General features: G+C 40.9%; 1 protein-coding gene across 1 annotated transcript; it reads right to left on the bottom strand.

The window, feature by feature from the left end:
- Window positions 1-3,468: 3,468 nt before the first annotated feature.
- On the bottom strand, window positions 3,469-15,500 carry LOC136379531 (zinc finger protein 699-like). The gene is made up of 7 exons (XM_066346919.1): window positions 15,222-15,500; window positions 15,056-15,144; window positions 12,117-12,169; window positions 10,782-10,908; window positions 8,626-8,724; window positions 7,680-7,863; window positions 3,469-6,844 (listed from the first exon to the last, which is right to left on the bottom strand). Exons 3-7 carry the CDS (start codon window positions 12,162-12,164, stop codon window positions 4,864-4,866), a joined length of 2,439 nt encoding a protein of 812 aa, XP_066203016.1. The 5' UTR covers window positions 12,165-12,169; window positions 15,056-15,144; window positions 15,222-15,500; the 3' UTR covers window positions 3,469-4,863.
- Window positions 15,501-15,873: the final 373 nt, after the last annotated feature.

Consider the following 15,873-nt stretch of genomic DNA (forward strand, 5'->3'; position numbering starts at 1 on the left):
TATTATAAAGATGTCAATTTCATTTAGGTTATTTTATAAAAATCAATGCCATTCTAAGCATAGTCCCAGCTTTATTTTTGAAACTGATAAGGGGATTTTTAAGTAATACAGAAAGAAATGGTGAATAGAGAAGGCACAGATAGACTCTACTCTGGTTTGTGGAAGAGCGTGTCAGTACTAAGCAAATCAGCGTCTTACGTTCCTGTGGATAACAGTGGGCAAGTCAGCCAATCAGATTCAATTGCAATAATCATATTGGAATTGTCCCAAAAGACCATCACTCTATTCTCCCTGAGAATTCAATCAGGAGAGAAAGTAGTGTGGATCTCCTGGGACCATGGAGAGAGACAGCCTGCCAGGAATAGCTAATGCAAGATGAACAGCCAAAACATTGAGAGAGAATTCATCCAGATAATACATTTTCAGTCTGAGGATCCAGCCATGCCTGAAGCCAGTTACACCCAAAGACTTTCCAGTAATCAAACCAATAAATTCCTGTTATAACTAACAAATATGAAAATAGTGACAGACAAGCCAGAGACTTGGAAAAGTTTTCTGCAATATACAAATATATGAAACACACATTACATAAATATATATATACAGTGTGTCCATAAAGTCATGGTGTACTTTTGACCGGTCACAGAGCAACAAAAGGCGATAGAAATGTGAAATCTGCACCAAATAAAAGGAAAACTCTCCCAGTTTCACACCTATTCAGTGCAGTTCGATGTGGGCTTACGCACAGATTTTTTAAGGCTCCTTAGGTAGCTATCCCGTATAGCCTCTACAGACTCGTCACTGTCTGATGGCCTACCAGAACGGGGTTTTTCCACCAAACTGCCAGTTTCCTTCAACTGCTTATCCCACTGAGTAATGTTATTCCTATGTGATGGCACTTCATTATAAACAAGCTGATATTCACATTGCACTTTGGTCACAGATTCTAACTTAGCGAGCCACAGAACACACTGAACTTTCCTCTATACTATCCACATCTCAACTGCCATGGCCGTGGGCTGCTCCACTGTATACACGGAGTTATGTCATCATCTGTGCATACGCACAAGCTGCCACATCATCCTACAGAAACTGGGAGGGTTTTCCTTTAATTTGGTGCAGATTTCACATTTCTATCTTCTTTTGTTGCTTTCCTGTGACCGGTCAAAAGTGCACCATGATTTTATGGACACACTGAATAATACACAGCATATGGAAGTATAGAGATGCTCATACATAAAATAAAGAACAATAGAAGGAAATTCTTCAAATTGTAATAACAATAGGTAAAATGCTTTAAAAGGTACCCTCTTAAAAGATACCCAAACTGCCAACAAGCACATAAAAAAGTATTTTTTATGTATTAACCCTGGTCGGGTGCTCAGTTGATTAATGTCATCCTGATATGCCATGATTGTGTGTTCAATCTCTGGTCAGAGCACATGCAAGCATCAACCAATAAATACATAAATAAGTGGGACAGTAAGTCTATGCTTCTCTTTTCCTTTCTCTCCTCTCTATTCCTTTCTAAAATCAGTAAATAAATTTTAAAACATTTTTTAAAGTATTCAACATCATTACACATCACATAAATACAAATTAAAACCAAAACAATGTATTGCCACATTTTCGGAATGGCAAAAATCAGAGTGTGGGGGCAAAGTATCAGGACCAACTGTAAAGTTCATGCATTGCATCTAGGACTGTAGGTGCAATCAGCCTTTCTGACATAGTGAAATACCTACCAAAACTACTCCTGAAGCCTACCCTGATCCACTAATCATATTCCCACATACAGAGCATTTACCCAGAGAAATAAGTGTGTGTCTGCCAAAAGGACAACAGAAAGGCAGACAGACATTAAGTAAACAAGCCAAATACATAACTGTACATGTTATATTTTAATGTTTATATAAAGATCAAAACTCTGGCCAGGTAGCTCAGTTGGTTAGAGCATTATCCTGATACGCCAAAGTTGTGAGTTTCATCCCCAGTCAGGGCACATACAAGACTCAACCAAAAAATGCATAAATAAGTGAAAGAAGTCAATGTCTCTCTACAATCAATAAATAAAAATTAAAAGTAAGTCAGGACGAAGCGAAGCTAATAAATTATAATTAAAGTAAAAATTGTGCTTTCCTCTGTGGAGCAATTACTGAGAAGGCAGATAGGTGAACTTTCTGGAGTGATAGAAGTGTTCAGTTATCAGGGTGTAAACATTATGTGCAATTCCATCAAGCTGTACACTTAGGACTAGCACACTTCTGTACAGTAGTGTCCATATTCCTTAATAAAACAATAGAAAACAATGACAGGAAGTGCTATAGGTATACAGTGTGGCTCCATGTAACGACTGGGATACATTCTGAGAAATGCAGCATTAGACAATTTTGTCACTGTGCAAACTTACTAGAATTCACAAACAATAGGAATGTCTCAGCTCATTATACTCTTCCAGGACAATCATCATCCGTTGCTGACTTATGTGCTGTATGCAACACAGGACTGTACTTTTTCAGATGAGGGAAAATATAATAGAAGGAAAAAGTGCAGCTAAACATACCTGAAGCACAAATCAATAAAGCATCATCTTAAGCAAAAAAAAAAAAAAGGTAAAATCTTTGAAGATGTCAAATATCTTTCTCCACTAAAATGGGATAACACCCTGTTGCTTGTCTCATTTATATCCAATTTTCCTCACTGTCCACAGCTTTTTGAGAACAGTGAATTTACATAGATGTTATCTTTCCACTTAATATCATGGAACTGGACTGTGGAGATAACAGTCCAGCTCCAAACTGGGGTCAAGTCAATATAATGTTGATGTGTCAGGGGGAGTGTAACATCTGCAGGATGACAATGCTAAAACTTGTCAAAGTGTAAGAGGCTGAGTATGGTCATAATGGAGAAACTTATAGGGAAGTTTATGGAACCGCTGCTTCCAACGTAACAAACGTCAAGGACTTAATGTTCTTGAGCCAGTACTGATTGGTGAGGCCAACGATCAGGGAAATGAGCTGGATACTAGTCCACCAGGAAGCTATGTATGAATCTGTCTCCCAGTGTCATGGCCTTACTAAACTCAAATAAGGAATTCTATCCTCTGCCTTCCAATTCCCATACAAACCCTCTATTTTACACAACTCCAACCAGGAACTGTGTAAGAAATTGGTTCTGGAAAATGGAGTCCCAGCCATGCCCAAATCAACACACAGAAGTAAACTGACTTTATTCTGGCTTTCTTGTCACAAGGTTTTCTTTTACTCTTTTTTCTTTATTTTTTATTTTATTTTTTTCTGAAGCTAGAAACGGGGAGAGACAGTCAGACAGACTCCCGCATGCGCCCGACCAGGATCCACCCGGCACGCCCACCAGGGGCCATGCTCTGCCACTCTGGGGCACCGCTCTGCCACGACCAGAGCCACTCTAGCACCTGGGGCAGAGGCCAAGGAGCCATCCCCAGCACCCGGGCCATCTTTGCTCCAATGGAGCCTCGGCTGCGGGAGGGGAAGAGAGACAGAGAGGAAGGAAGGGGGGGTGGAGAAGCAAATGGGCGCTTCTCCTATGTGCCCTGGCCGGGAACCTAACCCGGGTCCCCCGCACACCAGGCCGACGCTCTACCGCTGAGCCAACCGGCCGGGCTTTTATTCTTAAAACATTACGTGTTCCATTATCAGCCAGGAGAAAGGACAAAGAATGAAATACAAAAACATCAAATGAGACACTTCTTGAAGACTTATACACTTAACAATTTCTGCTGAAATTACTTATTAGACAGGTAAAGCTTTGAATAATAAAAACTGATAACTTCAAAAAGAATAAAAAGGGTAAAGAATATTCAGTATGCAATTTCCAGTATCGGCCATACTAGGTCAAAATGCAATGACCAATTACAAAAGCAAAATACAAAAGAAATGATAAATACTCGTGTCCACACCAGGCTCACTGCACACTTAGCAATCAGAAACTAACAAAAATAAAAGAACCACTCCCACCTGGATATAAAGAAATTCTCTGCCTCACTTAGTGATGGAAATAACCTTTACATCTAAACCCAAATAAAAGCACCTCAGAATAAAATAGTGGAAAAGTATTAAAAGGAAATTTATCACCTTAACCATTGAGTAAACTTTCCAATTTAAGGTGAAACACTGATACTTGCTTCTGGAGCAAATTTTCTTGTACGCTTATTTCTTAGCAATTGTTTTGTGTGTGACAGAGACAGAGAGAGGGACAGACAGGAAGGGAAAGAGATGAGAAGCATCAATTCTTCATTGTGGCATCTTAGTTTCTCATTTCTTTCTCATATGTGCCTAGTCTGAGAGGCTATAGCAGACCGAGTGACCCCTTGCTCAAGCCAACGAACTAGGGCTCAAGCTGGTGAACCTTCCTCAAACCATATGAACCTGTGTTCAAGACAGCAACTCAGGGTATGGAACCTGGGTCCTCTGCATCCCAGTCCAATGCTCTATCTATGGTGCCATAACCTGGTCAAGCTCTTAGGAATTTTGTCTTGTAATTAGCAATAATTTTGAAGATGTTACCACATGGTTTAGTACAAGGCATTTCTCTCAATTGGGAATTCTCAGGAGTCTTCAAAAAAATAGGGAGAATTAACTACTTTGTTAAAGTCATAGGATGTCTCCACTGTGTGAGATCTCACATGTTGCCTAAGATTTGAAAAGCTTTGCAGATATTCCCATAGTCCTTACATTTGTATGGACTTAGGATCCATTTCTCTAGGGTTAATTTTCACGTGTTAGAAAGTACACAAGGGCTTGTCCCACATATTCATAGGGCTTCTCTCCAGTGTGTATTCTCATGTGAATACTAAGAACTGAGGAACAGATAAAAGGTTTTCCCTCATTCCTTACATTTATGAGGTTTCTGCTCAGTGTGAGTTCGTCCATGCTTTGTAAGGATGGAGGAACTAATAAAGGCTTTCCCACATTCCTTACATTCATAGGGTTTCTCACCCGTGTGTGTCCTCATGTGAGTCCTAAGAGATGAGGCATCAATAAAGGCTTTTCCGCATTTCTTACATTCATAAGGCTTCTCCCCAGTGTGAGTCCGTCCATGCCGTGTAAGGTGGGAGGAACGAGTAAAGGCTCTCTCACATTCCTTGCATTTATAAGGTTTCTCTCCACTGTGTAGTCTCAAGTGTGCAGTGAGAGATGAGGGATGACTGAAGGTCTTCCCACACTCCTTACACTCATAGGGTTTCTCCCCTGTGTGAGTCCGTCCATGCAATTTAAGTTGGGAGAAACAAGTAAAGGCTTTCCCACATTCCTTGCATTTATAAGGATTCTCTCCACTGTGCAGTCTCAAGTGTGCAGTGAGAGATGAGAGAAGACTAAAGGCCTTCCCACACTCCTTACACTCATAGGGTTTCTCCCCAGTGTGAGTCCGTCCATGCACTGTAAGTTGAGAGGAACAAGTAAAGGCTTTCCCACATTCCTTGCATTTATAGGGTTTCTCCCCAGTATGCTTTCTTATGTGTTTTCGAAAGGTTGGGAGTGAACTGAAGGCTTTCCTACACTGTGGACAGGCAAAAGGCTTATCTCCAGTGTGCATTCGGGCGACGTGTACCGTCAGGCTTGAAGAGAGACTAAAGGCCTTGCCACACTGCTTACACTCATAGGGTTTCTCCCCAGTGTGAGTCCGTCCATGCACTGTAAGGTGGGAGGAACTAATAAAGGCTTTCCCACATTCCTTACATTCATAGGGTTTTTCCCCCGTGTGTGTCCTCAGGTGAGTCCTAAGAACTGAGGCATAAATAAAGGCCTTCCCGCATTTCTTACATTCATGAGGTTTCTCCCCACTGTGAGTCCGTCCATGCACTGTAAGGTGGGAAGAACTAATAAAGGCTTTACCACACTCCTTACATTTATAAGGATTCTCTCCACTGTGTGCTCTCATGTGTGCAGTGAAGGATGAGGGATGACTAAAGGCCTTCCCACATTTCTTACATTCATATTTTGTCCTGACAGTATGATCTCTCACATGTGATTTGAACGTTGAAGGACAGCTAAAGGCTTTTCCACACTCCTTACATTCATAGGGCTTCTCTCTACTTTGATTTTTCACATGCATATTAAGGGAAGTGAGGAGAGAGAAGTTTTTCCCACATTCCAAACATTCATAGGGTTTCTCTCCAGTGTGCTTTCTCATATGGATACTTAAGGAGGAGGGACAATTGTAGGCCTTCCCACAGTCCTTACTTTTATAGGGTTTCTCTTCGGTATGTGTTCTGACATGTACAGTGAGTTTCGAGGATTCACTGAAAGCCTTCCCACACTCCTTGTTCTCAAAAGGCTTCTCTCCAGTATGGATTCTTAAATGTATTACGAGGTGAGAGGAAGAACTGAACTCCTTCCCACATTCCTTGCATTCGTAAGGCTTATCTCCACTGTGAATTCTCTTGTGCTCTGTGAGGGATGAAGAACAGCTGAGGGTTTTGCCACATTGCTCACATTCACAGTTTGTCTGTCCAGAGTGAAGCTTCATATGCGCCCTGAAGAATGAAGAACAGCCGAAGGCTCTGGTACACTGCTGACATTCATAGGGTTTGTCTTCCATGGGGGTTTCCATATGCTTCCTGAAACAGGCAAGGGAATGGAAAGCCTTCCCACACTCCCTGCACTGGTAGGGTTTGCTTCCCATGTGTGAACTGACGTGGGTCTTCAGGGAAACATGATCCGTGAAGACCTTTTTACATTCATGGCATTCATAGGATTGTACCTCAGCAGTTCTCTGGAGTACGTTAAGTTTTGAAATTTGACATAAGATTTTTCCATGCTGGTTTTCTTGGTTACAATCATAGATGTTCTCCACCACATGATTTCTTTTAAAAATAAAAAGCACAATATTAGCAATAATTACATTTTTACCATTAACAGTAACTGTACATGTTTTGCACCCTCTGGGGTTCTAAGCTGAAACTCCTCATGGAGGGCTCTACAATAACTAGTACTTATCAGAGTTGGTTGTTTTTTTTAAAATTCTTTTCCAAGTAAGAGAACAGGAATAAACAGAATCATGCATTCACCCTGAATGAGATTCACCAGGCAACCCCCATCTGTGGCTGATGCCTTGCCCATCAGGAGCCATGTTCACAACTGAGCTATTTTTAGCACCTGAGGCAGAGGCGTCACAGGGTCACATCACTTCCCAGGGTTGATGCACTCAAACCAATGGAGTCATAGCTACAGGAGTGTGAGGGAGAGACAAAGAGAGGGAAAGAAAGAGAAGAGTGATGGAGAAGCCGATCGTTGCTCTCCTGTGTGCCTCGACTGGAAATTACACCTGGGACATCCACACACCAGGCCGACGCTCTACCACAGCACCAACAGGCCAGGGATTTTTTTATCTTTTCTTTAATTAAATTTAATGAGGTGACACTGATCAATAGACACATAGATTTCACTGAACATCTCTATAGCATTTTAACTGTTAATTGCATTATGTATCAGTGAGTTTTTGACTTATGGAATTTTTCTAATAACTGCTTACAACTAAATTATATTAAACATTGAAGATCACATTCTCATTTGTAGAAGAAAATATCTAGTAAAAATTCTTTATGAAATCACAACTTTTAAATCTGTGTTCTTAATATTTTGTGACATTTTAACATGCTCTTCTGGGGTACTTCTTACCTTTATATGAATGGAACTCACCTTAAATGTCTCTCATGGTTTTTGTTCTTACAGTCAGTGCCATGGTATTCCCACTTTTTGTATAAAATAGATGACTTTACATTGTTCCTCTTCAATCCTACTATTTCCTGTTCATTGGATACTGTTTCTTCATAAACATCTTGTGAAGTGAATGATTCATTAGTCTTAAGTTGAGTGTCAAAAGCTGAAACGAATGGTAAAGGCACATTTGAACAAAGGGCTTTCACTGTGTGGCTGTTTCAAGACTCTGCTATCAAGCACAGGGTCAAATGATAATCAACTGAATGAGAAATAATTCCATGAAGATTTTGATCGGATGATAAAAACAACAAGGTATTACTGGGAGAACAAAACAAATAGGAACAGGTTCTCGCCAGTTGGCTCAGCAGTAGAGCATTGGGCCAGGATATGGAAGTCCCGGGTTGGATTCCCAGCCAAGGCACAAACAAGAAGCACCCATCTGCTTCTCCACCCTTCCCCTTCCTCTCTATTTCTCTCTTCCCCTCCTGCAGCCAAGGCTCCACTGGAGTCAAGCTGACCTGGGCACTGAGGATCGCTCCATGGCCTCTACCTCAGATGCTAGAATGCCTATGATTGCATTGGAGCAACGCCCCAGACAGACCAAGCATTACCCCCTGGTGGGCATGCCAGGTGGATCCCAGACAGGCGCATGCGGGAATCTGTCTGTCTGCCTTTCCACCACATCTTACTTTGAAAAAATACAAAAAAGAGGAACAGGGTAAAATGTACATGACCAAATACCAACTTACAAAAAGAAAACAAAGGAAAGTCTTTTCAAAAACAAAGAGGACTGCTAATAAAAAGTGACTACTAGTCAATAGTGTATAGGGAAAATCATATCTCAGACAAAACACCTGTTTGGCTTTCACTTGATTTTTTCAAATGAATACCCCCAACCTAGACAGTTTCTCGCAAGAACTCTTGCCTTCCTGGTGCTTCCCCTGGACAGGCCCTCTCTTTGTCATCTCCAGGTCCTCCTCCTGCTTCCACTGGAAGATCAGCCAGGGTGTATGCAGTGCGTACCCTGTTAAAGCAGAGAGGCATGTCACATGCAGGAAAACAATGAGGAACCACAAACATTTCCAGGAGACAAGGCTGACACTTTGGTCTTCTGATACTACAAACTTAGCGCCAAGTGTGACTTTAATTGCAACAAAATGTTTAATAGAAATATTTTTACAGAAGAGAAGTAGCAACAAAGCCGCTGATGTCTAAAACTGAGCTGAAACCTGGCCGGATAGCTCAGCTGGTTAGACCATAGTCCCAAAGCACAGAGGTTGCAAGTTCGATCCCTGGTCACGGCACATATAGAAATAGATCAATGTTCCTTCCTCTATCTCTCTCTCTATTCTACTCTTGCTAAAGTCAGTAAGTAAAAATTAAAAACTGATCTGACATTCATATCTAATGCTCAGTATTATTAGACTGGTCTAATACTTACAGCCAGGACATTTACTACTCCTGCTGAACATGAGTAATCTCACAGAATACCAATGTTACACAAGGTTACTCTGAGACCTGGTACAGTGAAAAACATGAAAAAGGTCCACCCACAAGGCTGGACAATCATTCTATTTAGAATTTATACAAAGAAGTTTGAAACATGCCCACACAAACCCTGCACACACATTTATAACAGCTTTATTCAAAATTGCCTAAACTTGGCAGCAGAAAAGATGTCCTTCTATAGGTGAATAAATGAATAAAAATCTAGAAAATTGAATAAAAGGCATGAAAGAACTTTAAATGTGTTACTAACTGAATGAAACCAATGTGAAAAGGGTACCTACTGTAAGACTTCAAATACGACTTTCTCAAAAAGAAAACGATGGACACAGTAAAAAGAGCAATAGTTGCCAGGAGATACAAGGGAAGGAGGGATGAGTCAGCCAGACAAAGAGGACTTTTAGGACAGTGAAACTATCTGCATGATATTACAGCAGTGGGTGTACGTCATCGCATATTTGTTCAAACAAGAAAGGTACAACACCAAGAGAGAAGCCTAATGGAAGCTATGGACTCTAGGTGATGATCATGTCAGTGTAGGCTCATCAACTGTGACAAATGCAGGACTCTGGTGGTGTGTGCTGACAGTGGGGAGGCTGTGCATGGGGCCATAAGGGGTATATGGTAAATCTCTGTATCTTCCATTCAGTTTTACTGTGAACCTAGAAATACTCTAAAAATAAACACATTTGTTCAAAATTTTATGTCTACCTAGAATCTCAAAATGTTGCTTTACTTGGAAATAGGGTCATTGTAGATGTCATCAAGTTAAGAGGAAGTTACACTGGATTAGGGTGGGCCCTAAATCCAATGACTACTGTCCTCCAAAGAGGGAGACTCAGAGACAGAGAGAAGTCTGTGTGAAGATGGAGGCAGATTTAGAGTAATGCAGCTGCAAGTCAAGAATACCAGGACTGCTGGCCACCACCAGAACTGGGAAGAGACAGGCAGGATGTTTTCCATAGAGCTTCAGGAGCATGGCCCTGCTACCACCTTGGTTTCAGACTTCAAAAAGTATCTTTTGTATTTGGTCACAGTTTGCAGTACTTTGTTACAAAAGGCCTCAGAAACTAATACAGCTTGATCCACAGATACATCCTCAAATTACTCAAACAAGTTCAAATCCTATAAAATGTACCAACACCCTGACTGACCCACCACAGCTCCCTGTGTCATGTGTTTTTCTCACTTGACTAAGTAATAAACCCAACTTCTTTAACTTTTTTGTTTTCCTGGTGGTCCTTAGGTAAAGGGCATTGAAGTCAGCAAAATTCTCAAGAGGTCCAAACCAGAAGCTGCACTGTGTCCTGCAGTGACCCCTAAAGTCTATGCCCACACTTTCAACCCTCAGTAAGCCTTGAGGCTTTCAATCAAAATAAAAAGGCAGTTCAACACAGAGATGTTTATTTTCATGGTCAAGCCACTACACTATACATTTCTTAGGGTTCCTGACTGTGTCCGTCATGTTTACCAATGTATTCTTATTCCTCAGCTCAAATCCTAAAATAAGGAATAAGGTCAATTTGTCAGATTTCTTTTCTAAACAACTGAACCTAGGAATGTTGCCTTTCTTACCTACTGAGGCCAGGTTCCGGAAGGTCTCCAGCATCACATCTCTGTAGAGGCTCCTCTGAGCGAGATCCAGCAAAGCCCACTCCTCCTGGCTGAAGTCCACAGCCACATCCTCAAAGACCACTGGGTTCTGAAACATTCCACACATTTTTTTCAGAATGGTACCAATCCTGAGTTCAGACGATACTGACAATACTGGGCACAGTGATTCCATTTACAGGATGTTTGAAGATTGTATGGTTTCCTAACATCAACCCTGGGACTCAGCCATCAGATCTCTTTCTCCTTCCCCACACATGCTCCTGACTGATCAAGCCCTGTATCACAGACATCACAACACTCCTAAGAAACACAATTTCTATCTCCACAATGTGGTGGTCAGCAATTCCAGTCTTATCATGATCCAGAGCAGTCCAGAGCAGATAGGACAAATTAGAGAAAACTATATAAATGAAACACAACAGGTCCTCAAATGTCTTCTTTTTGTTACAGTGTTAATGAGATGCTGTGGGAATTTTAGGCTTCTTTATATCAATTAGTCTATGGTAAAATTGGCTTCATTATCTGCTGTTTTTCTTAAAGATACAGAACCTATCAACAATGTTAAGTAAGAACTTAGTTGTAATTTCTACCCTGACACCAACAATTCCTTGTTTCAGAAACAATTATACCTTCTTCCTTCTCTATCACTGCAGTGATTAGTGCAACATGAAATACTGAGTCAAATCTGGATGAGGTTATAATGAATAAAAACACAATGTGGAATGCACAAGAATCAATTCACAATGGAATAAACACTTAAATATTAGACTTGAAACCCTATTATTCCAAGAAGAAAACATAGGCACTAAAATCTTGGGTATTTCTTATAGCTGTATATTTTCTGATCTATATTTTTGACCAAGAAAACAATTTAAAAATAGGACCACATCAATTAAAAAGTTTTTCACAGCAAAGAAACCATCAACAAAATGAAAAGGCAACCCACTGAATGGGAGAACATTTTTGCCAATACTTTTGATATAGAATTGGTATGCAAAACTACAGAGAACTTATAAAACACAATATAAAAAAATAAGACATATAATCCAGCCCTAGCCAGATGGCTCAGTGGATAAAGAGTCAATGTGGAGTGCCAGAATATCATGTGTTCCACCCTAAGTCTGGGCACGTACAACAAGCAATGAATGAGTACACAACGAAATGGAAAAACTAAGTGACATACTTCCTATGTGGACTAACACAGAAGCAGGCTGCAGATCCCTGCTCTAAACAATCAAATTGATGGAACTAGTGAAACAGGAATATCCTCTTCGGAAATTATTAGCTCTTACCAACCTGTGTCGTGTTTTCCTGGAACTTGGCAGCGGTATTTTCCTCACCCATGTTCCCTTCATAAAGACAGACAAAATGTTGTGAAGTTACACTGAGGCAGGAGAGTCATGATCCTCTAGGTCTCCCCACAATTTGCACAATCATGAGCCTGGATGCTACAGCACACTATAAGGGACCACTCCCCTCAAACACTGCCAACTCCACCCCCAACAATACCCTCACATGCACACACACAAGCCCAAGAAACAGAAGCAAACACACACTGCTCCTGTAAGAAGGTGGAGTAATCTTACCTCAACTAGAACTAGAAAACTGGTACCTGGTTCTTGTTGAGTTTTTTCTAATTTTTTTACGAGTCCCATTTTGTGTGTTAAGTTCACTGCAGTCTAAAAGTTTAACTGGCAGTTTGTCCATGATATTGAGAAGCAGAAAAAGTATCAGGCAATACCTTCAACCTTCAGAATATACTGAGAATACACAGTCTAAAGCCCAAGAAAGCACTGACTTATATACCACTTGGGTGCTCCATTCCCAATATTACCTACTTCTGCACTCCTTGGCAGACTAACACAGATTACTGCTCAGCCCTTGATCAATGGGCTCCCCCCATGGGCTACAGGGTCCCTGAAACCTGGTTTTTGAAAAAGTGCATCAACTGCCTAAACTCCACACATAGGAGGCAGAGAAGACTGCCATGCTGTAATTCTGCTGCAAAAGTTTACCTGTACAGAAGCAGCAACAGAAGAATACTTAAGTTGGCAATGTGGGTCATCTGATAGTAATATATACAAATTTCAAATAATGAAAACACAACTGCTCTTCTACTGCACTGGATCAAGTATGTATTTTAAAGCCAATAAAAATGTAATATTCTTTACTATATTAAAAACATGTTCCATTTGAGCAACCATGATGTGAGAATGACTGTGAAGAGATGCTCATACTTCTGCAAAGAAATTACTTACTTTTCATAGGAACTCTGCAAATCATATTATTACTAATAATAAATACATACTCAGGAATCTTACAGTCAATTAACTACACACTCAATGTTACCCAATTAGAGAGCCACTCTGTCAGGTGTGTATGCAGGTCTATTTATCTTCAAAGCTGAAATGCCCAGTGAGTATATTTCTGAACATACACTTATAATTCCAAAGTTAGTAAGGACCTTATTCCCTAACATTACCAGGGTCTGTCCTAGAACTTTCTTGGGCACATTATGCAGAATAGACAAAGGAGGTATTCTATTCAAATGTTTTATCTTTGAATACCTTCTCCTGACTAAGATCTATGTCTAAAACAAGGTAGCTTCCCTTAAGGCCCCTACCTCCTGCTCCTTCATTTTATATTCACTTAGGTAACATTTCCCCTGATCCTACCACATGCAGTCACAGGGGACACAGCACTAAATAAAACAGAAGAACCCTGAAACACATGGACTTCATCATATCTTGAAGGAAGGCAGTCAATTAACAAACTATCAGGTGGTTGCAGATGCTATATATAGTGAAGCACATTATAGGGATAAGGAGCACACATATTTTACTTTAGTGAGTCAGACTTACTCAAATGGCAGGACAGAAACAGAAAATTAAAATAACTGTTTCAGATAGCACTGGAAATCCACAGCCAGAATTGTGTACATATAGTTATAGACCTATAATAAATATCATCAAATCCCAGAGAAGAAAAAATCAGTAAAAATGAGCTCACCACAGAAGGTTGGGGAAAGAACGGTATAAATGGTTAGAAAGAAAAGTGAAAACAAGGCACAATTAATGATACTTTAAAACTAATAAAGAAAATCAGAAAAGCCAGCAATGTGTCCTTTGAAAACTAATGAAGTCGATAAATCTGTAGGAATTTTCTTTAGGAACAGAGCTCAGACAAAAGGAGATATGAATTAATTATAATTACACATGTTACAAAAGACTACAACAAAAAAAGTTAAGGGAATAGATATGGAAATGTACACGTAATGAACTAATTTTGAGAGAGAGAGATATACAATTTTCCAGCAATGATCTAAAATAAACACAACACTTGATTATATCCAGTCATTAAAGAAAAAAAATTCAGCACTTTAAAACATACCCACAAACGAAACAGAAGTTACAAATTGTTTAACCAGCTGGCTCACCAAATAAAATTTTCAACATTCCATTATAAGAGGCGAAAACAGTGTTTTCCCCGAGAATTTTCAAAACCAGAGAAGCACAATTAAAAAAAATTCATACATATTAGTGCAAACAATATATTAGTGCAGTCGACAAATGAATAATAAAGATATTAATCACAAACCTTGTTCATTTTGTCCTAAGAAAAAAATGTGGTTGAAAAATGGAATCATCAATTAATATAATTCACTTTTTTAAGAGAAAAAGATCTTATCACTTATCCTCTTATATACAAAGTAGTGACTGACCTATAATAATGTTCATTGGTAATAACAATTTAACCCACCAGAACTAGAAGGGAACACGTTTTACTAGAAAAAAAAAAGTACAATCACATACAATAAACATCGTATTTAATGGTAAAATGGTAGAATAATTCCCTCTGGGATCGGGAACAAGGCAAGAATATAAATTTTATGCTATTCAACATGAACTGGATGCAGGTCCTGGCAAGTGCACTAAAGAAATACAAGGTACAAGGTAAAAAACAAACAAACAAAAAACAGCTAAAACTGGCAGATGATCATACTTTATGTGTGAAATCCAAAAAAGATCTACACCCAAATGATTACAATGGATAGCTGTATTCGGCGAATACGGTTACAAATACACTTAATAAATAATTAGTTCACTTGAATGCATCTGGATATAAGGTAGCAAACGGGTCCCCGCAAGCAGGGTAACATCAAGATTAACTAGTATTTCCTGCACCAGAAGGGAAGGCGGGGACGTAGTGGAGCCGAATGCCAGCCCCTTGCTCACCGGACACGCCGAAATCCGCAGATCAGCGAAGAGACGACCAGGTGAGGCTCTCGTCCCCGGGATGGGAAAGGCCAGGATGCTTTTCCTTTCTGGAAAGAGAACAAAGGACGCGTCTAGAGGTGAACTATAAATATTAGGGTTGTTCTCCACTCCCCTTTGCTCTCACCCGACTGGACCCAGCCTAGAGTGCCCGATTCAGGGAGTTCGGGACGAGCAACAGCCACGGGTGGAGCAGGCCAGGGCTCTGAGGTAACGGCCCGGCGATCCGAGGCCGGGTGCAGGATCCCGGCGGCGGCCACCCTCTGATCTCTGGCTTCCCCAAGGCCGAGCTCTCCGCCTCCGCCACCGGACCTGAGGCAGGGCCGACCCAAACCGGGAAGATGGCGGACCCAGGTGAAAATAGAACTCGGCGGCAAGTGAAGGTGCTGGGAGAACAGGCTCACGACTTGCGCACGCGCAAAACGAAACTTTTGCTTTTGCGCCACGCCCAGCGAAAGGGGCGGGGCCTCGGGAGCTGCGAAATACAGTTAAGGGTGCAAGGCCTGGAGGGACAGTAAAAGGGGCCACCGATCACGAAAGGCTGGCTTTCTCTAGGGAGAGAAGTGGTCCGGTCCTGGGGCCAGGTCAGCGCAGTTGAGATTGGATGGATGTGAGAGGGGACGAGAGCGGAGGTTTGATTGACTAGTCCTATGGGGCGGGACTTAGTTGAATATTCAGCGAGGCAAGGCTAGGTGCAGGGGTGGAACTCAGGGAAATTGGTGCTACAGGCGGGGTTAGGCTTAGGGCCTCCTGTCCAGGCTCTTTAAGAGTCAGAGACT

Source organism: Saccopteryx leptura, chromosome 1 (genome assembly GCF_036850995.1).
Source record: "Saccopteryx leptura isolate mSacLep1 chromosome 1, mSacLep1_pri_phased_curated, whole genome shotgun sequence".
Classification (NCBI taxonomy): Eukaryota; Metazoa; Chordata; class Mammalia; order Chiroptera; family Emballonuridae; genus Saccopteryx; species Saccopteryx leptura.